We start from the raw sequence: 22,451 nt of genomic DNA on the forward strand, positions 1-22,451 counted from the left end.
ATTATCACCCACAACATTTGGAGTTAGGGTTCCAATTTCCCTCTAAACTGTACCTGTGTGCATATGCACACGTTGTGACGTGTACAGTATTTTGAGGTAGTACCCTGAATCCTCGAATTGCTATCTGGTAGGGAAAAACAATGCCTGTGATGCGCTCATATCCTGCCCAAGATCTGAACCCACCATCTGGGAGAAACTGCAGTATTTGAAGTGCTACTCTGTCTGTTGCTTGGCCAGATGAACCTTTCTGGGGACCCTGATTAGATGAAGTTGGACATCAAATTATTTGCACACCTTGTTGTGGTTGGGAAATGTACATTCTTTTCAGAGAAGAGAAGTGGTGCAAGACTGATCACTCATGAAATGTGCATTATTTTACATCCTGCAGGACGATGTGAGCTTTCACTTGGAGAGGTCTGTGCAGGTGTAGAGGGCTTGTGTGAGCATGTCTGGGGTATGTATGGTGTGTAGGGATGCAGGGGTATATAAGTATGGACTGACAGGTACTATTTTAAAGATGTGCATAGGGGTGTGTGTGTGTGCATGAGGAGAGTGTATGGGCAGGCTGTGTGTTTGTGTGTGTGTATGTGAAGATATGTGTTTGGATCATGTGTGTGGGGGAGGGGGGAGAGGAATGTGTATTGAGGGGCCTGAATAATTAAAATAAACATGCAGCAAGATAAAAGACTATGTGCCTTTTATCTTGCTGCACCATAAGCCTGGAATAGACTTCCTGAGCCTGTACATCAAGCTCACCTCTGGCTGTCTTCAAATCTAGGCTAAAAGCCCACCTTTTTGGTGTCGCTTTTAACTCCTAACCCTTACTCACTTGTTCAGCACCCATTTCTATTTCTTTGTAATTCCCTTATCCCTTATTTGTCCTAGTTAGATTGTAAGCTCTTTTGAGCAGGGACTGTCTCTTTATGTCCAGTGTACAGTGCTGCGTACATCTAGTAGCGCTATAGAAATGATAAGTAGTAGTACATATTGTGTATATTATTTTTATTTACAGATATACCATCAATCACACTAAGCTGTTTGCAATCATTTTAGTAACATTGGGTAACTGAGGACAGAATGAAAGGAAGAAGGAAAAAAGTAAGAAAAGAACAAAAAGAAAAAAAATATAAAGGAAAAACAGGCAGGTCATACACCCCCAAATTCTATACATGGTGCTCAAAATTGCCCACAAAAATGTGAGCACACTCCCAATTAGGGTTTAATGCAGATTTGTAAGAGGACCCCTTAGACTGTGAATTATCTACTGTAAACTACTTTGGATTAAAAAGGCATGAGCCAAATGCTTGCATAAAAATATGAAACAAAACAAGAAGGCTAGCTGTTTAATCCTAAAGCAACCATGCAGCACAGAAGGCATAAATCAATAATTAAAATCTTATTAGCATAAGGATTATGACGTCAAGTGGTCAGGCCTTTGTGACGTCCCAAGGCCCGGCAGCCATGACAGAAGCCCACCTCCAGCGCGCGTCCTTCCCCTCGATCGCAGGGCATTGTGGGAAGAGAGGAAGCAAATATGGCGGATGCGGTGGAACCGTAAGTATCTGTTCTGCGCCGGGCCTCGGGTGGGGATGAAATTTTTGGGGGTTTGTTTTTTACAACCTCCGTTTTCCCTACCTCCCGCCCTTACCTGCCGGCGTAGTATCACTGAAACCTTCTTTTATTCTCTCTGTCTTTTTTAGGGAGAAGAAAAGAAGGAGAGTAGAAGAGCCGGCTGACAAGTTAGTGCTGGCGTGGCGGGGTTAATAGGCTCAGCCTCTGGCAGGTCTGAGAGAGAAAGAAAAGAAAAAAAACAAAACCCTGAAAGAGTGCGCATGGCTGGTGGAGTCTTAAGCCTGTAGAATAAAATTTAAAATAACACTTTTCCGCCTAGCTCCTGTAAAGCTTATTAACTTCCTTTCCCTCCCCGCCCCCCTCATTAGTGTTGTTATATGTAACAGGCAGAGAGAGAAGGGAGGACAAATAGCTTAAACGTGAAAAACATAATTGAAGCTGAGGTAGGGAGCAGTGGCCAAATAATTATTCTTTATTTAAACATTCCCCCTGCTCATGTTTGATCTGTTCTTACTGTACACCGCCTTGAGTGAATTCCTTCAAAAAGGCGGTAAATAAATCCTAATAAATTATATAATTCACGTGGAAATACAAACTGTTAAATTCAAGAACGTAATTGCTCTTTTCATGAGCTGCTGAAAATGTCTATATCCGCCTTGTAAACCACATACCAGAAACAAAAAACTGAGGTAATCCCCAGGTTTGCTTTGCTTTTTTTTTTATTCAGTTTAGTTTAGGTTTTTTTTTAAAGCGATGTGAGTCAAGAGTTGCAACTGCAAAAACTCCAAGGTATCCAAAGTTGGAACTAGGCATGTACCAGAAAAGTTAATTTAAAAAGTTTGTTTTTTAGGGAACAAAAATAATGTAGTTTTTTAAAATAGGAATGTCCAAATTGAGGTTCAGTAGAGAACACCGGTTATAATAATTTTGTAGTTATAATTAGGGGCGTTCTTTATTATTGTTTTTGTAAGTATTTTATAACTATGTGAAATGGTAAATAAGACTCACAACTGAAGTGTAAACACGAATGAACATATCAGAAGGGGAAGCTGGCTGGGCAAGGGATTTTTGATACCTCCTTCCCTTTGAGATTTCTGTGTTTGCAGACTAACAGACTGACTCAAAAGGGTTGAATGGTGGCAGCTCCCATGACTAGGTTGGTTACCTTGTTTGCCTACCCTTCATGAGATCTCTGAGGGGAAGCAATCATTTACAGCAGAATTCTGCATAACCTGCCCCAGGCTATTTGAATCCTATAGATAGATTTCTAGGCAGTGAGAAGACCTTTGGTGTAGCATGATTTAAAATTGTAATATCATAAAAGAACTGTAATGAATCTGATAAGTCCAAATCAGGGCCCACAATTGAATGAGACATGAGAGCATTAGGACATCTGAAATAGTAATTACAGGCATTGTTTTTTACATTTAAAATATTCAGATTCTTGACATGGATACTGATTATCCAAACACCCATTGACTGTTGAAATGCCAGTCCTGGGATGCTTTCTCCAGGTGCCTAGATTTCTTGTCTGCCTCCAGAGTGGCTGTACTAGTGGTGAGATGATCCATTTTTGTTCAATTTTTCTTAGTACTGTTTTACCTAGTCCCTTGAATAAGACTTTTTATGTTACTAACTAGCTGTTAAGCCTGTTAAAACGGGCGCGTATTGGAATGTTTTTTTTCCCAAGGCCCCCCTCCCGTTGCAGCTGCAAGGCCCCCTGCCATCCTCCTTCCTTGCCAGCTCCAAGGACCCCTCTGTCCCTCCCTCCCAGCTCCAAGGCTCCAGTCCTCCCCCCTTCCCAGCTGCAAGGCCCCCTGCCCGCCCTCCCTCCCTCCCAGTTCCAAGGCCCCAGGCCCTCCCCCCCAGCTCCCAAGGCCCCCTTCTCTCCCTCCCAGTTCCAAGGCCCCCTGCTCTCCCTCACAACTGTAAGGGGCCCCATTCCCTCACAACTGTAAGGGGCCCCCTGCCCTCCCTCCCAGTTCCAAGGCCCCCTGCCCCCCCGTGCCTTCTTCCCAGCCAGCTGGAAGGCCTTCTTCAGTCCAGCCCTCCCAGCTCCAAGGCCCCCCATGTCCCCTCCCCCCCCCCCAAGGTAGCCGCAACCGCCCCCCCCTTCACCCGGCCCGGGCCCTCTCTTCGTTATTCAGCTTACAGCAGCGCCAAAACAGCAGCAAGCAGCAGCTCCCGTTGGCCTTACTTCACTGCCTGTGCCTCGCCCTCGTGTGACGTCACGTCGGCGAGGGTGGGGCACAGGCAGGGAAGGAAGGCCGACGGGAGCTGAAGCTGAGCTGCTTGCTGCTGTTTCGGCGCTGCTGTAAGTTGAATAACGAAGAGAGGGCCCGGGCCGGGTGAAGGGGGGGTGGTGGCGACTCCGGGGGGGGGGGGGGGCGGTAGCGACGTCAGCGGTTCCCTCCCTCCCCTTCCGCGCAGTTTCCCTCTCTGTCCCGCCCCCCTCCCCCCGTCATCACGTCTTGACGCGGGGGCGGGACAGAGAGGGAAGTCTCTACTGCGCATTTGCAGGTGAGTCGGTCACTTGCCATTTATAGGTTTGATAACTCATTCTGGAGACTATATAATGCACCGATATAAGTAATTTTGGGCAGATGGCTAGTTAATATAGCCTTTTCTACCCTGTTTTCTCATTACAATTGTTCCTGACCTGCTGAGTATGCACAACAGACAGGAGTGTTATTAGGCACTGAGATATGTGGTCTGTGTGCCAATTCTTCTTGATAGTGCCCTGAATCTTTGGTCATCCCTAGGACAGGATGAATTAATCCTGTGCATCAACATTATCAGCAAGCACTCTGCTCCTTTCAGCACAGTTCTCCATATCCTGTTTTAACACACATGTTTACTGTCTAATGTTGGCAGGAGGAGAGAAGAGCTTGTTTTTCATGTATCTATTTCCTCTGCTAGTTTCACTCAGAACTATGCAGGGCCTTGTAGTTTCCTGGGGCCCACTGACCCCTCGATTTAGACTTCAGATTGAAGCTAGCAGATGCTCTTTTCTGCCAGTGATAGGAAGGGGGAAAGACATAGTAAGTGTGTGTGTGTGTGTGTGTGGGGGGGGGGGGGGGGGGAGCAAGAATAACCTAGAATTTTCTAAGTACCTAACAAACTTCTGACAACAGGTTGTTAATCTGATACAGGTTTCAGCACCGCTCTTTACAGTATGTATTTTTGAGATATGGCAAAGGGTCTAAAGATATGAGCAATGTTCTAGAGCCCTGTTATGAACAGGGTGGTGGAAATTTGGTGTTGTCATGAACCCAGAATGTAATTTGTCCATTAATTCAGCAGTTGATCATATGGCCACAAGCTCAGGTTTTTTGTTGTTGTTGTAAATCACCCATTCAATGGCTCTGGTTCAGGAAATTTGTCCACTGATACTTGATCTTCAAATGCTGAAAGAATTTTTGCCTCCTTGCTGCTTGAGAATTAAAAAAAAATGACAGATGAGTTTGAAATGCGCAGTTAACAAAGGGATTGACTTTAGAGAAGGTGGGAATGAGAGTTGATGAGTGCTGTGTGAAAAGAAAACTTTTTCTTTTGTATTTATGTATTTAAAATTTTGATTGTAAACTGCCAAAGAGTGGTATATCAAGTCTGAAAATAAATATAAACTTTACATTTTACAGTTTTCTGTGTTTATTCCTCATTGTTTTTTAAATTTAGTGGTGGTATAAGGAAGATTTTTAAAAGGGATTGGAGGTCATTCCTCATTACTGTACTCTTGGAGATACTTGATAAAATTCTTTGACCTTAATTTAGGAATGATGATTTGAATATTTTGTACTGAGGCCAATAAGAATTTTCAGAGAGTATTTCATATTAAATATATTAATAATCAGTTTTAATCATAAAATAGGAACAAATGTTTAGGATATGAAAATTGAGTATGTTACTTGCTGTTCTTGTCACTTAAAATTTAGATCAAAAATAGGACAATACCACTACGTTTGAAACAAATACAATTTTACCAACCAAAGTGGCTCAGTAATTTAACAGTTGCTATTCATGATATGTGAATCATATCAGAGTGAAGCTAAATTGCAACTGCATGGGCGGCACTAAAGATAAGTGTTCATCAAATGTGATGTGATTGATGTGTTTTGTTGATTAAAGTTATGAAGAGGTTTTTTTAGCCTATGACGATTCCATCCCGGTTTAACAGACACAAGTATGTACTGAAACGGGAATACAGAGGCTTTTTTCCTCCTCACATAACATGAATAGCAACTGTTAAATTATTGAGCCACTTTGGTTACTTAAAATTTAGAAACAGCATATTGATCTGGGAATTTGAAAGTACTCTTGCTGTTTAGGGAACGAAGTTTTGGGTACAAGTGCACTGTGAGCAGGTTCTTACCTTTAAAAAGGCTCTTTGCCCCTCTGGAGAGCATATAGTTTATACTGGCAAAAGCAGTACTACTACTACTATTTAGCATTTGTATAGCTGAAGGCTTGTATATTCATGTTGCCCAGTTTGGGGGTGAGTGTTGACACGCACACTTCCAGTAGCAGGGTGGAGCCCTCTTTGAGGTAAGCCAGCTCAAAATATGTTTGTGTCTAAAATGTATTGCTCAGCCATAGAGATACTTTAATAAGGCTGGAGAATAAAGGGGATGCGATTTGATATACTGCTTTTCTGTGGTTACAATCAAAGCAGTTTACATATTATATACAGGTACTTATTTTGTACTTTTATACCCGAGGCAGTGAAGGGTTAAGTGACTTGCCCAGAGTCACAAAGAATTGGTTCCACTGGTTCTCAGGCTACTGTACTAACTGTTAGGCTACTCCACTTCTTAAACTGTCTTGCTTGTGATTTCTTTTTGATGTTCTGGTGCAGTAATGTTCATTGCTAACCTCGCTGTTGAAGTAAAGAAGTTCTAAAGGCCACAGTTGTTGAAGAACATGAAAGCTTGTGGACATAATTTATTTTCCTACTGATGCTGCAGCTTGATTTACTATGTTCTATGCAGAATGGCTGTTGATGGTGGGTATGGGGACACTGGAGACTGGGAGGGTCGCTGGAACCATGTAAAGAAGTTCCTGGAGCGATCAGGACCTTTCACACACCCTGATTTCGAGCCCAGCACTGAAGTGAGAAGTATTTAGTTTGACAATGTTTGTACTATATATAGTGTTGTTGCAGACAGGGAAAAATTGTGACTGTATTAAACTTTTTCTGTGTACCTGAAATATTAATATCTACTATACTTAAATTTCAGAACTGCAAAATAGATAAATGTACGTACAATTAAAACACTTAGGAGCCTGATTCAATAAGGTTTCTTTCCCATTTTGTACTTTGCAGTAAATGACCTTGTGGAATAGGGCCCTTACTGCACATAACTTAACTTTTGAAAACTAACATATTTACAAGTTACATCTTTTTCTTTTTCTTACTACAAACCTATTAATTTTAAATCTGTTTGCTTTCTTTACGTAGAAAACAAACTATTAGAAGGCAGTTTTAAGTAGAGTTGGCACTGGAAATTGTCTAGTTGTAATAGTAGTTAGATCTATATAGAGAGAGATACATACACGCAGGGCCACTGGCATTAGGTGGGTTTAAAGAGAGTAATTGCCCTGCACCCCATGCCACAGGGGGCCCCAGAACTGATCTTAAGTAGAAGAAAGGGCAGATATTTGGGATGGGGCCTCTAAGCCAGCTGACAGGCTGTACTACTGTGCGCAGGTTTGCCCCCCCTGTCCCCATTGCACTAAAATTGACCTGTTTGGACCCTATCCACTTATATATTTACCTATCTATATGTATCTATATATAGATATAAAAATATGAGTATTCCTCAGTGGAAGGTTTGCTGAAGGCCTGGTTCCTAGTTAAAAGCTTGCTCAGTTTTGCTTTGCAGCCCCTTTTAGAGCTAGGAGACGTGATGCTAATTTTTTCACCTTCCCTTCAGTCAAGGGAAAAAGAAGACTATTGCTCTTTGAGAAAATTTTGGCTGTTCAAGCTGCTAGACTGTGGATGGATATTGCAGAAATGTTTTCTTTCTCACAATCATATCTTCTATTTAGAAAGAATATTAAAACTTGCTTATTTAAGAAATATGTATCATAAGCAGGCTTTATTAGCTTTTAAGTGGTTTATTTAATTCCCAGAGGTTTGCACTGGTCTCTTTTTTTTTTTTTATATCTGTAACCCACTTAGAACTGAAAGCTGGTAGTGGGATATAAGTCCAGATGTAATGTTCCATGCTATAAGTTTCACGTAACTTATTTCACATAAGATATTCATTTTTTGTCATGTCATATAGAGGTTACAACAGGTTTATTGCACTTATTTTGTATGTATACTAACAATACCTAATATAATTTTTCTAATGTTTTTCAGTCCCTCCAATTTTTGTTAGATACCTGTAAAATTCTGGTTATTGGAGCAGGAGGATTGGGATGTGAGCTCCTAAAAAATCTGGTAATTACATTACTCTCACCTTTTTGTGTCTTGAGACCTCAAATGGTATTCATTCTGTTTTGTTCTCTTTTGCATCTGGCCTGATATTTCTCAAATCGACAAGGAAAAAGAGTTCAGCTTGATAAAATTAGTCTACTTTGAGTCTGTAAGCGTCAGAATTAGTTCAGCCATTTCCAACCCAGTCTTTGGGGTACACCTAGTCCCATTGGGTTTTCAGGATACCCACAGTGAATATGCATGAGGGAAATTTGCATGCACTGCCTCAATTGCATGCAGACCTACCTCATGAATATTCATTGTGGATATCATGAAAACCCGATGGGACTAGGTGTGCCCCAAGAACTGGATTGAGAGTGGCTGGATTAGCGGATTGTCACAATTTGAACTTTTAACATCTACATTCAGAATTTTAACCTTACCTCCCAAAACAAAACAGGGAAAAGTACATTCTGATCTTTGTACTTTGCAGGTTGGGATACTGTGAAATGTAAAAAGATGGTGATGTACATGAGTCTTCAAAACCTTGTAGGTCTATCCAAAGAGGGAACATAAGTAACTTTGAAAGCTTACATATGCCATCATCTTATTATTTTATTTTTATGTTAATTAACTTTAAATAATTATCTATATAAATAATTCTCACCTCAAACATTCTGAAGCTCACTCTGTGGCAGGGAAACACTGAAGCCCTGCACTGTTGGTAGGCTAGGCAGTCAGCACTACTCACTGTCACTCATAGACCCGCCCTCAGCCACGCCCCTTCTGCACATAATTCGCAACCCCAACGTTTTAATGAAGCTGCAACTTCCGAGGTGGCATAGATCAGAATTTTTCCCCATGAGTGTCTGCAGCGCCCTCGCGTCACAACGTGATGACGTCGAGGGCATGGCTATGACACTCAGCGGATCGCATCGCTCAGCCCTACACCCCCCCCCATGTTGCCACCGCTACCACCCTCCACCCCCCCCCCCCAACGTCACCGCACCCAGTACTCAAGCCTCCACCACAGATCACCGCCTCTCCTCCCCCTCCGTCCGACGTCAGCTGTGTTAAAAAGGAAGCGGGGCACCGCAGGCAGCCATCGCCTCTCACCTCTGCATCCTCTACTCCTCTCAAGTCACACTGCCCCTGCCGTAGAATCCTGGAGGACCGCAGCAACATGAGAGGTGAGAGCAGGAAAACCTTGCTAGCGCCCGTTTCATTTGTTTCAGAAACGGGCCTTTCTTACTAGTATTTACATAAAACACATCTATCTATAGATGGTATAGCTATACATAACAGGTAATAAACTATGAGGAATAAAATATACTACACAGCACCTCATCTGAATATGAGAACTCTTATTGGATCAATATAGGAATCACAGCCTGCAAAGAATCTGGTTTTCTCACTGACCAATATAGCTGTTAGAACTTTTATGGGTGATGCTGTGCTTATTTTGGGGATAAATAAAGTAGATCACTGTTAAGACTGTCAGTTTAATGTCCCTAAAATGTGTAAACATATTTATTAATTTTTATGCAATCTTGCAAACATTTTATTGAACGCATTTATTAAGTACTTTTTGTTTTCATCTGATGTATTTATGAGGTACAGTTTTGCAATTAAAGAAGATAATTTGAAATTTGTCTTAATGGTTCTAGCAACAGAGAAGTACTTTGGCTGATTCTGACAACACATCAGTATATGTCTTGCAGTATCCTGGGGGCAGTGCCTCAGACGGGTTAGTTCTTGTTGATTTACACCCTATATGTGTGTAAACAAAGAAACTGACACCTGTTATAAAAAGAATAATAAAAAATTTTTTATTTTTTTCAACTGTTCTCCGTCGAACAGAGGCAGCAGGGGAACACCCAGCTGGAAGCAAAATCTATATTTTTAGCAATAATACAGAGATATATATTTGCTTAGCAGTAATACAGAAATATATGCTTGCTCAGCTTTGCTCTTGCTTTGCTTTGCTTAAGATACCTATCTCTCTCTCAGTTTAAATACACTTACAAACACACTGCACCCAATGTGTGCACGTCATCAACCCTTTCCTTTGAAGCTTGTTTTCACATTAATTTCTTATCTACAAATGTCTGCAATCAACATTCCATTTTGTTCCCAGCACAAACTTTCTCTGCTTTACACCAGGCTGCTCAGCTCTATGACTCTCCCATTGCTTTCACAGGCCTGTGACTCATATCTCGTTTGCCTTAATTCTTTGACCATAGGAACTTCACACTGCTCAACAGTTTCTCATTATATTTCTGCAGCATGTTCATTATTATTAACAAATCCTCCCTTGAACCTTGTAGAGCAAGGTTCACCAAAAATTTCATGGTTATAGTTTTCATCACTGTTAGACTGGGCATCATCCTATAAATAGGTAACACCTCAGGCCGTCATGGCAATGACAAACATTTTCTATCAAACCACAGAATTTTCGGGAGTCATCAGTAACCCAGGACAGTTTGGTTCATAGTCACTGGTGTCAGGCATTATATTTTGTATCTGAGTTACCATGGTCATTTTCAATGAATCTTGACATGTTCGTCTCCAGCAACTAAGTAAACAAGGCAAACAACGTAATAAGAGTCCTGCAACACATATGAAAACAATACATCCAGTCACAATCCCTCTTAACCATGGACCTAATCCTCCAAACCAATTTTTTATGGTATCCCACCATGACGTGTCCAATATCCCTTCATAATCACTTACTTGAATTCTTGCTAGAGAAAGAATGCGCTGCATTGCATTTTTAACAATTATTGATTGATTTCTAATAACTGAACAACATGATGTATCATTCACTATGCCGCATACTCCTCCAGATTGGGCTAACATAAAATCAACTGCCATGCGTGTGTGCATTGCATATCTCGCTGTATCATCAATTTCCTCTTGAATTGCTGTTATAGCTATGTCTAATTCATGTGTTACAACATGTAATAGTGATTGTAAGCTTCTAATTGACATACCCATTTCAGCTGCAATGGCAGATCCTGCAAATGGAATCCATCCAGTGGCTGACAAGGCATCTAGACGTTTCTTGGTCATAGGATAGGTACTGTTAATATAATCTAATGCTAATTGTAAAGCTTGATCATCTCCTGTTAAAGCACTAAAGGAGGTACTGGAAACATCTCTTTTACTTCGTTTCTGACTATTAGAACCATGTGATGTGGCGTTTAATGGAATGATCAAATCAAATAAATTTAGTTGAACAAGAGTGCAGAACTTATAACATGATGGAAGATAAGTGTACAGGATATTATCACATAACAAATAATCCCCTAACCGTAAAGACTGTAGAGAAGTTAGGTTATGATATAAAGCATATGTTTGAGAAAAAGGAAAAATAGGATTATTTGGTTCCTTAACTGAAGAACAAGCAGTAGGCACAGCAGTAATAGCTTGCATGGAAGAGGCATTAAATTGACATAATGAAAAGAAGAAAGTCAAATTTGTGAGAGTAAGGTTAGTAGAGGTAACATAAGAGGTTGTCAGTGTCCGGTTACAAGTTGTTTTGTTAGCACAGGCCATAGATGTTGCAGTCTGATTTATGACATAGGATCCCTGTAACACAGTCCAATTCCGGGATTGTATGTCATAAGTATAATTACATAAAACATTAGGTTTCTCACCCTGAAGTGAACTAGAATTTATCAGACACCAATAGTTTAATGCAGGAATAGTATGAGCAAATAAGGAAGGCAGGCGTTGACCAGTAACATTGATCCAATATTGCCTGTGCTCATGACCCTGACCCAAATAGCAGGTACCATTACTGAAACAGTTATGAAGACCTTGCAACTTAATCATAGAATAAGGGTGAACATGTGCTGGAATGGTAGTTACAGAAGTGACAAGTGGAGTGCAAACAATACAGTTAGTCAGATTAAGAGTCTTTAAGGCATGTTGAATTCTTTCAACATATGTATTGAGTCCATAAGTAAGTCCTACCAGCAGACAGATTACAAAAACCTTCATAATTCTTCTGCACTGATGATGTTGTTAATCAATGCCTTCTGGGGGTACAATGGTGGTTTCTATTTGCTCAGGTGGTCCTGGATCAGGAGCCTTGCGTAAATCAGATAGATGTATCCAGGTGGTATGGTCTGACAATTTTGCTGCTGTGCGAGTTAAATCAGTGATAGTGAATGGTCCCACATAAACTGGATCCTTCCAAGTTTTGTGAGTGAAGTTTTTTCTTAAGACCTGCTGTCCTATGGAAAAGGAAAGAGAGAGATCATCACCTCTGTCCCAACGAGACTGTTTCTGAGTTGGGTTAGCTAAAGACTGAACCAGTTCCATAACAGGTTGCAATTGCTGCCAGTAGACTTGAGGCGTATGCAACGGAGTAACAACAGGCGTTCTCATATGTCTGCCTGTTTGTAATTGAAAAGGTGAAATTTTCAATTTACTCAGTGGCGAGTTACGTATAGACATGAGAGCCACTGGAAGTAGATCATACCAATTGTACTTATTATGTGGAGCCACAGACTCCAAGTCATGCAACAATGTTCTCAATTTAGTTTTCAGTATACCATTGTATCGTTCAACCAGACCATTAGAGGTCGGGCTATATACTGACACCTTGCGGTGAGTAATATTCAAGATAGTCTGCAATTCCTGCATAAGTACATTATTAAAATGTGAACCATTATCTGAAACAATTTTATGTGGACAACCATGTGCTGGCATGATATGTCGAATTAAAGATTGTACAACCACATGAGCTGTCTCCTTAGTACAGGGAAATGCTTCCACCCATCTTGAGAAAGCATTGACCCATAAAAGGATATAGCGTTTACCTTGGATGGGGTGAATCATATCAGTAAAGTCAATATGCCATTCAATACCGGGTCCTATTGGAGTAGGCAAACATCCCGTGGGTATGGCTGGACCTCTACGGGGAATGGTCACAGCACAAGAAAGACATGTTTTAACAATAGATTCCGCCAATTCTCTAAGATTGGGGTTCCAATACAGTAAAGATAAAGAATCAACCAAAGCTGAAATAGAGTCATGGTGCTCATTATGTATTGCAGTAAGTTTAGTGATAGCTTCAGCTGTGGACAAACAAGCTTTTCCAGAAGGATGTATCCATCCGGTAGAAGTAGAGATACACCCTGTATTTTTCCAGATTGCTTGCTCCAATGGTGTGGGGGGTAAAATAGTCTGGGCAGTACTTTTACCAGTGCGTGTAACAACCATGCATAAGGGAATAGCCTGAGAACTAACAACTTCCGTAGCCGCTGTATCAGCAAGCTGATTACCACGGGCTTCAAAACTATTAGCTCCTGTATGTGCAGGGACCCAAATAAAAGCTGTCTTAACCCCTAAAGCCTCACGAGCCTGAAGTAAATCAAAAAGCAATTCCCAATAACGGAGGTGCTGTAAAGTTTTACCATTAGATGTAATAAAACCTCTACGTTGCCATTTCAGGAGATGGTACTGCAATGAGCTAATAACATAAGAACTGTCAGAATATATTGTAGCTGACGTTTGCCGCGGCGTGTGTTGTATGGCGGTTATAACTGCTAGTAATTCTGCATGCTGTGCTGTGTGCTGAGGTGGACACAGTAGTTGGTGTTTCTGTACTATTTTTAAATCAGTGTTGACTTGTAATGCTGCAAGTGCAGAAATACCTTCATGGCTGGCACCATCTGTAAACCATATAAATCCTCCCTCCACCGGGGTAAACTGTAAAGTGAGCCACGGTGGCTTAGAGTCGGGATGAGTTAACAGTACTGAGGGGGGAAACAACAATGCTAATTGTTTTGACTGTTGCTCTGTTACTGGCTTTGTAGTAATATCTTGACCTAGTAAAATAGCCTGATATTTTCCATACCGGGTACTAGTGAGTGCGGCCTGACTAGCAGACATCATATGATGAACTGAATGTTGGGTGTGAAGAATGATAGATGAATGTGGCATAATAGATCTCCATTTGGAAATGGCAGCACAAACCGCAACTAAATGTTTGGAAAAGGGAGGAAAACCCCTTTCAACTGCTGAGAAAGTCCCTGACAAAAAGCAGACTGGGAAAGTCAGATCATTTTCTTGATTGATAAAAGCAGCCCAAGTATTTGTATGGTCAGTAATAGAAAAGATGTGTAGTCAGCGAAGTTTGATAAGGTGGGGGCAGCTTATGGCTGTCCTCGTTTGCCTGCATGCGTGCGGTTTCATGTGCTTGTGTATCTGTTTTCATTTTATCAGAGTGAAACAAATCTGCTGTTACCATAAAGAGATTAAGGACATGCAGATGTTTCTGAAGGGATTTACCCTTTTTGTGCTGTTGAATGTACTTTTGAACTGACAATATTTGGGGACGAGCAAAAGAACCCGTGCTTGGCCATGCCAGGAATGGATCTTTAGTTGCATATCCTGCCCATTTCTCACAGACCTTTTGAATAACGGGTGCTTCAAAGGGAAAAGTATCTTTAACATGCACAAGGGGTGAGCAATTCTTTCGGCTATCTACATACAAAACATAAGGAGTGATAGATGTTTCTCCCTGACCCTCTGCAGCGGGTTTAGGGGAAGGTTCGTTCTTAGACTGAAAAGGTCTCATGATATAATAACAAACAATGCCTAAGCTAGCAAAATACACAGCAAACAATAATATAAATAATGAAAGATACAAGAATAAAAATAAAGAAGCAATTTTTCAAAAGACTTTGCTTCAAGATATACTCACGGTTCAGCTGACTGACAGTCTATAACCTACTCAATCCAGGCTGGCCATTTCTGGAGATCATAGGAAAGAAAGTCACACGATAACAAATCCAAAAACTTAATCCAAACGACGGCAGCCGCGTCCTGCCGCAGGTCGCCAATTTGTTGATTTACACCCTATATGTGTGTAAACAAAGAAACTGACACCTGTTATAAAAAGAATAATCAAAAAATTTTTATTTTTTTCAACTGTTCTCCGTCGAACAGAGGCAGCGGGGGAACACCCAGCTGGAAGCAAAATCTATATTTTTAGCAATAATACAGAGATATATATTTGCTTAGCAGTAATACAGAAATATATGCTTGCTCAGCTTTGCTCTTGCTTTGCTTTGCTTAAGATACCTATCTCTCTCTCAGTTTAAATACACTTACAAACACACTGCACCCAATGTGTGCACGTCATCAACCCTTTCCTTTGAAGCTTGTTTTCACATTCATTTCTTATCTACAAATGTCTGCAATCAACATTCCATTCTGTTCCCAGCACAAACTTTCTCTGCTTTACACCAGGCTGCTCAGCTCTATGACTTCCCCATTGCTTTCACAGGCCTGTGACTCATATCTCGTTTGCCTTAATTCTTTGACCATAGGAACTTCACACTGCTCAACAGTTTCTCATTATATTTCTGCAGCATGTTCATTATTATTAACATTCTGCACATGCCATGAGAGTAATGAACCGCATTTCTAAGCTAGGCTATGTAGGGTTTGATCTCAATGTATCACATTTACTGTGTATGGGATGCTGTGATTTTGAAATTACCAGCAGATAGAGAGTGAGAACCAATGACTTGTGACATCACTCTATAAGAGTCCTGTACAGCCCTCTGGTATAATGTAGTTCTCAGTCTCCAGCAGATGGAAGGTGAGCTATCCTTTGCAAACTGGGCTGGTCTGGTAGGCTTGAGAGAGAGACTGGTCTAGGTTAGGTCTGGGAAAAACAAGAGTAACTAGGATTTTTACCTTAAGATAAGGCTTGACTCAGCCCCAGTATAGGGGAAAAGCCTGGATTGGGTTGCCACTCTTTGAAAACTGGGAGTGCTCTGGGAGATATAGATGGTGTCGTGAGCATTACTTAGGAAAACTGTTTGGACAGGCCTTTCAGTGTAGTTGCAGGAGTAGCTGTAATCAGGGCTTGGAAGTTCAGCTGGCCCCTGAAGGTTGCAATGAGGTTTTGGGAACTCCAATGGGAGGAAGGTTGTTTGTTTTTTTTCGGATGTGGATTCTGATAATCTTGGACCAGTGGGTCCTCAGAGTCATTCAAAATTATTACTTTCTAGAATTTGCACAAGAGCTTCCCGATTCTTATTTGGAGATCAACACGCAGTCCCCTGTTGGTCCTATCTAAAGGCTTCATCTATCAGGTCAACTCTGGACAGGTTGTTGCTCCAGGCAGTGGTTCTATTTCCTTCTGTTGAAAGAGGCATAGGCCAATACTCCATCTATTTTGTGGTGCCGGAGATAGGGCAGGACAATGTTTCTATCTCGGGTTTCGAGCATGTAAACAGGACCTTTGCTTGGTGCCAAAGATCAAGTTAGAGACTATAAGGTCCGTGATTGTGGCAGTGTGTCGAGGACAGTTTCTTACTTCCCTGGAGCTGACGGACAGGTGGAGCCGCCAGCATTTTCTTTGGTTTGAGGTCTTGGGAGGCATTTTCAATTTTGTGGTATCCTGTTAGGTTGGCAACAGCACCAAGGATGCTTTCCAGAGTCATGGTGGTTGTAGTCGCTGGCCTGCGCAAGGAAGGAGTGATGGTTCATCCCTACTTTAATAAGTGGTTGATCTGAGCAAAGTTGTACAGGGAGAATAAGAAAGCCACAAGAAGGGTAGTTCAGCTTCTAGAAGAGTTGGGATGGGTAGTCATTCTATCCAAGAGCAACCAGCCGTCATCGTAGACCCTAGATTACTTGGGGCACTGTTCAGAAACCAGAAGAGGACCGTGTTCCTGCCTGAAGAAAGAAATTATGAAGTCGGGGGCTAGTTTCATATGGTGAGATTGGGGGCCTGGGATTATCTACAGGCCTTGGTTCTATGGCAGCGACTCTGGAACTGGAGCCATGGAACATGTATCCTCTGTAGAAAGCTCTGGTATCCTGGTGGTCACCCATCTTAGTCTTGAGGCAGTGTTGCAAAGAACAGTCTGGTATTGTATCTGCTCGGACCATCTTAGTTGAGGGATGCGTCTGGAAACCTTGGATTGGATAATGGTAATGATGGTTGCCAGTCTCAACAGCTGGGGTTACGTTAGTGGATGAGCTGGCAGAAGGCTGGAGGTCGGTGGAAGAAGCAGCATGAACAATCAGTCGCTTTGAGACAAGCCATTCATCTGGTACTACAAGTGTTCTTGCCTCTGCTGTGGGGAAAGGCAGTTCAGGTGATGTTTATTTTTTTTATTTATTTTTGTTACATTTGTATCCCGCGCTTTCCCACTCATGGCAGGCTCAATGCGGCGGGCAATGGAGGGTTAAGTGACTTGCCCAGAGTCACAAGGAGCTGCCTGTGCTAGGAATCGAACTCAGTTCCTCAGTTCCCCAGGACCAAAGTCCACCACCCTAACCACTAGGCCACTCCTCCACACAAGCAACATGCATGTTGGACAAGGCAATGACAGTGGCCTATGTAAATTGTCAGGGAGGAACCAAAAGTTTGTAGGTTGTAGAAGGAAATGGAGGAAAAACATCTAAACTTGTCAGCTATGCATGTTGCTGGAGTGGAAAATATCCAGGTAGACCAGAGGCCAACCGACACCAAACCAGCAGCCGATATTTGCAGTTTGGTTTCAACTGAAACTGAACCCCCCTCTCTGGCGATCACTTTCGGTGGCTTCCATCTCCCTTGCAATCACTCTTGCCGCTGCAGCCCACCCTAGCTGAAGTCCCTCCTTGGGCCTACCTTTAACCTCCTGGTGGTCTCCAGTTGCTCCTGCTTATGCTGTTTCCAATCTCAAAATAACTGCCAGAACCTCCCACGGCAATCTTATGAGCCTGCCACAGGAAGTCCCAGCTCCATTTTTGCTGCAAATTCAGTGGGGGCAAGAGCGACTGGGGATCACTCGCCCTGAAGATCCAGTATACCAGTAGATATAAAGGTAGGCCCGGGGGGGGGGGGGGGGGGGGGGAGGTTCTTGGGGAGGTGGGGGGCAGCGGTGCGGAGGGGCTTTCAGTTTCAGTTGGAAATGCACTTGCATTTTCAGCTGGAACCTCAACCTGGATTTCCAGTCGGTTTAGGTACCAGAACCAAACTTCAGTCAGGCTCTCTGGTAGACTTTCTGAGCAGGAACATGTTAGATCTGGGATAGTGGAGTCTCACAGTAAATGCCTTCTACTGCATATTGCAGGGCTGGAAGAGACTAGTGATGGATCTCATGGTGACGGCCAAGATTGCAAAGGTTCCTCAGTTCTTCAGTTGCAGAAGGGAACATGTCTGTGCGGGAACAGGCGTGCTGGTGTAGCAGTGGCCATAATCATTTCGGAGGATAGATTATAAGCTCCTTGAGCAGGGACCATCCTTCTATGTTAAACTGTACAGCGCTGCGTAACCCTAGTAGCGCTTTATAAATGTTAAGTAGTAGTAGTATAGAGGCCCATCAGGGTCTAATAATTCTGGTGGCCCAGGATTGGCCACAGAGGCCTTGGTATAGGGACCTGATGAGTTTAACAGTAGGAGATCACTGGTCTGGCAGGGACCAGTGCACATGCAGGACATGTCTGTTCTCTCTTAAGGCATGGCTGTTGAGAGGGAACGACTCTGAAAGAGAAGGTACTCAAATAACCAACCTTTTGCATTCCAGGAAGACATCTGTCTCCTTGGTGTATTTGCAAGTGTGGTATGTTTTTGAGGTCTGGTGTTGAGAAGGGTAGGTTGTGCCCTTGAGGTTATCGGTTTCTGAGGTTTGGGATTTTCTGTGTGATGGATTGGATAAGAGCTTGGCCCTAGCTACTCTGAAAGTACAGAGTAACACTCCTCCATGCTACAGAGGCGTGATATGTAGTAGATCTTTGGGGATGTTGTACGTTTTCTGCGAGGTGTGAGGCTGTTGAGGCCCTGGAGGCATCCCACGGTACTTCCTGGAATCTGATTCTTCAGCCTTGGTGAAGGTGCCCTTTGAGCCTCTTAAGAAAGCTTTCTTGAGGGTTGTTACCCTGAAAGCAGTATTCCTGGTGGCCATTTGTTAGGTAATTACTTTGGAATTACAGGCTCAGGCTGTGTCCTGTCGAGAGCCCTTTCTGTTGATTTCACAGGAGGAGATGGTAATTTGTCCAGTTCCTTCCTTCCAAAGGTGCTTTCTTTATTTCACATTAATCAGTCCATTGCTATCCTGGTGCTTCAGGTTATCAATAGAAATCAAACAAAATAAAACATGGAAAAGAAAATAAGATGATACCTTTTTTATTGGACATAACTTAATACATTTCTTGATTAGCTTTCGAAAGTTGCCCTTCTTCGTCAGATCGGAAATAAGCAAATGTGCTAGCTGACAGTGTATATAAGTGAAAACATTCAAGCATTACTATGACAGTCTGACAGGGTGGGAAGATGGGGGTGGGTAGGAGGTGTGCATGGGGACATCAAAGCATATCATTGATATTCTAACAGGATGGGTGTGGATAGGTGAGGGGTGGGGTGATCAACAGAGACATATAGCTTTATGGTTTATAATGGGCTAGGAACCCCAGATTCTTGTTAAGTCCTTTCTGTTGGGTGTTAAAATATTCAATCATTCTGACTTCAAAGGTCTTACGTTCTTGTATGGTTTTAAAGTTACCTTTCAGTATTCTCACTGTGAAATCACTGGTACAGTGTCCTGGTTCTGTGAAGTGCTGTCCCACCGGGGTGGGGGCCCTACTGGCTGTATTGTTCATGTGATGTCTATGTAAATTGAATCTTTTCTTAAGTATCTGGCCTGTTTCTCCAATATAGCATCCTTCGTTACATTTTTTACACTGAATGATATATACCACATTGGAAGATGAGCAAGTGAAAGATCCCTTTATGTTGAATATCTTTCCTTTGTGGATAACTGTGGGGTCCTGTGAAATATTTTGGCATAATTTGCAACTGGATAAATTACAGGGACGTGTGCCCTTCTGTTCCTTTTCAGTCTGTGATGGAAGTTTACTTCTGATTAGCTTGTGTTTTAAGTTGGGTGGCTGTCGGAAGGCCAGTCTGGTGGGGATGGGAATATCTTTTTCAGTAATTCATCCTCCTGGAGTATAGGTTGTAGATCTCTTATGATTTTCCTCAGTTTTTCAAGCTCTGGATTGTATGTCACTACAAGGGGGATTCTGTCTGTGGATTTTTTTCTCCTTGTACTGTAGCAGATTCTCCCTGGGTGTTTTGAGGGAGGAGGCAATATTCTTGGAGATTATTTTGGGGTTGTAGCCTTTCTGTTTGAAGGATGCAGTCAGGCTTTTAAGGTGTCTGTCTCTGTCCCCTGGGTCAGAGCAGATACGGTGGTATCTTGTGGCTTGGCTGTAAATGATGGAACTTTTTGTATGTGAAGGATGGAAGCTGGAGTTGTGGAGGTAGCTCCATCTGTCTGTGGGTTTCTTGTATATAGATGTTTGTATACAGCCATCACTGATTGAGACCGTGGTGTCCAAAAAAATTGACTTTTTCTGGGGAGTAGTCAATTTTGAATCTGATTGTAGGATGGTATGTATTGAAGGCAGAATAAAATTGTTTCAGAGTTTTTTCACCCTCCGTCCAAATCATAAAAATATCATCGATGTACCGGTAGTATTTTAGAGGTTTGGTCTGATGTGTATTCAGAAATGTCTCTTCCAGCTCAGCCATAAAAAGGTTGGTATATTGGGGTGCTGTCCTGGTGCCCATTATTTGTAGATAGATATCATTAAGGGAGAATTTGTCTGGTTCTACTGGAAGAAGGGTAGCTGGCAAAAAGACCAGCGAGACCTGAAGTGGTCCACAACCTTGTGAACTGATCATCTGAAGAAAGTACCTGTTGGTTCAGCTCTACCGGCCAGAGAGACTGTAATCCTGCATGCTGCAGAGAGCCTGTGCTGTTTCCTAAGACGGGGACTCACTGTGGAAAACAGCTGGAGTCTAAAGGGAAAAACCTGTATCCACTTCATCTGAGAGACCACCTAGAGTCAGCTCGGTGAGAATTACGGGGATTTATTTCCTATAGTCGGGGATTAGCCAGTGGGTTCTTACCTCAGCAAAGGCGGGTTAGTCAGAACTTTGTGATCAGGAAGATGTGCTGCTAACTGTATTACTTCATGACCTAGTCAGTATTACTAATCAGGATTGTGTAATAACCTAGTAACCAGTGATATCAGTGTTTTAGTTAGACAATACATTCTACAGCTGCTTATCAGCATAAGGGAGCTACATTTGTACAGCTGAGCTGTAGTGTAGGGTGTATTATTCTATTTTCTTACCTATATAATAAATTAATATATTTCACAGCAGTGACTTTACTTTTATTCCAGTTCTCTCTAACAGAAGAAAAGTTATGGTGTAGGCCCAGAACAGCCAGGTTCCTTTATAATATATAACCCCTGGACAGAGCTAGGAAGTTGGTTTAGCCAGACTCCTGTAAACGGAACCTGGGAATTACTCATTGGGTAGCTTTGCCCAGAAGAGTTATTCATCTATAAATGCTTACATATCTGGCTACCACACTCCTCTACTGGTGCTTCAGGAAACTGAAGGTGGTGAGGAGGCAAAACATCTGCATAGATTGATTGTTGAAACTCCCCGGTCTTCTTCAGATGGTATCGTAACGCTCTCCCTACGTTCAAACAAGCCAGGAAGGGAGAAGTGGGTCTAAGGCAATTGTCACAGTATAGGTTAAGGATGCCATAGCATCTGTGAACATTGTCTAGGGTCACTTGGTCCCCGCAGTAGAAGCACATTCCACCGGGGTCAGGCTTGGTCTTGGGCAGAGCATAGATTGGTTCTGCTGCAGGACATTTGTAGGGCAGCAATCTGGTCATCCTTGCATTCCATTGTGTGTCATAGGGTTTGATGTTAAGCTCAGGATGTAATCTTTGGGGTGAGAGTATTATCTACCGCTTTATCTGAATTCCATCCTGAATAAGTATTCCTTTGATATGTCCCTTGCACCTGGATTGGTCTGGAGGGATGATGAGGATGGAGAAATTAGGTCTTACCTTCTCAGTTACTTTTCTTGAGTCCATCCAGACCAATCCAGTGCTCACCTGGGTTGATATTTAAAGTGGAGTGAAACAGATTCTATCTGCAGTAGAGGCTGGAAATGGGCACTCTGTTCTCCATCTGTTCTTTTAATTCTGTTCCAGATTCAGATAATTCTTGGATGTTTGTTGTCAGTTGTTCCAGGTTTTAGAAGAGGGAAGTTCCCTTGTTACTGCTTTAAGAAAGGCTGTGCAGGATACTTATAGAGTGATGTCACAGGTCAGTATTTCTTAGTCTCCATCTACTGGTAGGAGATCATGTACCCATGTGTCTTAACTGGTCTGGAGGAACTCAAGGAAAGAAAATAAGCAGGTAAGACCTAATTTCTCCTTGTGGTGGAAGATACTAAGGAAATATGCGATTTTTGGAGGGTGAGGCCCTCAGTTTGGCTTTTTAAAGAATCCAGTCTACAGTACATATGAACTGAATAAATATATGAAGTAACCTTAGAGCATCGTAGGTTTTTTTGTTTTATTATTTTCTATATTGCTTTTCAACACAACCTGTCCAGTTTGAAGC

At 42.2% G+C, this 22,451-nt stretch overlaps 1 protein-coding gene across 6 annotated transcripts in view; it reads left to right on the top strand.

The window, feature by feature from the left end:
- Nucleotides 1-1,479: 1,479 nt before the first annotated feature.
- Nucleotides 1,480-22,451, top strand: part of UBA3 (ubiquitin like modifier activating enzyme 3) — a 61,020-nt gene continuing 40,048 nt past the window's right edge. Inside the window, exons 1-5 of one of the 6 annotated variants that reach the window (XM_030205232.1) lie at nt 1,514-1,554; nt 1,701-1,739; nt 3,013-3,129; nt 6,561-6,681; nt 7,937-8,017. In XM_030205232.1, coding sequence (XP_030061092.1) covers nt 6,562-6,681; nt 7,937-8,017 — 201 coding nt within the window. In that variant the 5' untranslated portion in view covers nt 1,514-1,554; nt 1,701-1,739; nt 3,013-3,129; nt 6,561. Of the gene's footprint in view, nt 1,555-1,700; nt 1,740-1,762; nt 1,784-1,837; nt 1,897-3,012; nt 3,130-6,560; nt 6,682-7,936; nt 8,018-22,451 lie in introns of those variants that run through there. The other 5 variants (XM_030205230.1, XM_030205233.1, XM_030205231.1 and 2 more) reach the window with 5 other exon arrangements.

The sequence above is a fragment of the Microcaecilia unicolor genome, chromosome 6 (genome assembly GCF_901765095.1).
Source record: "Microcaecilia unicolor chromosome 6, aMicUni1.1, whole genome shotgun sequence".
Classification (NCBI taxonomy): Eukaryota; Metazoa; Chordata; class Amphibia; order Gymnophiona; family Siphonopidae; genus Microcaecilia; species Microcaecilia unicolor.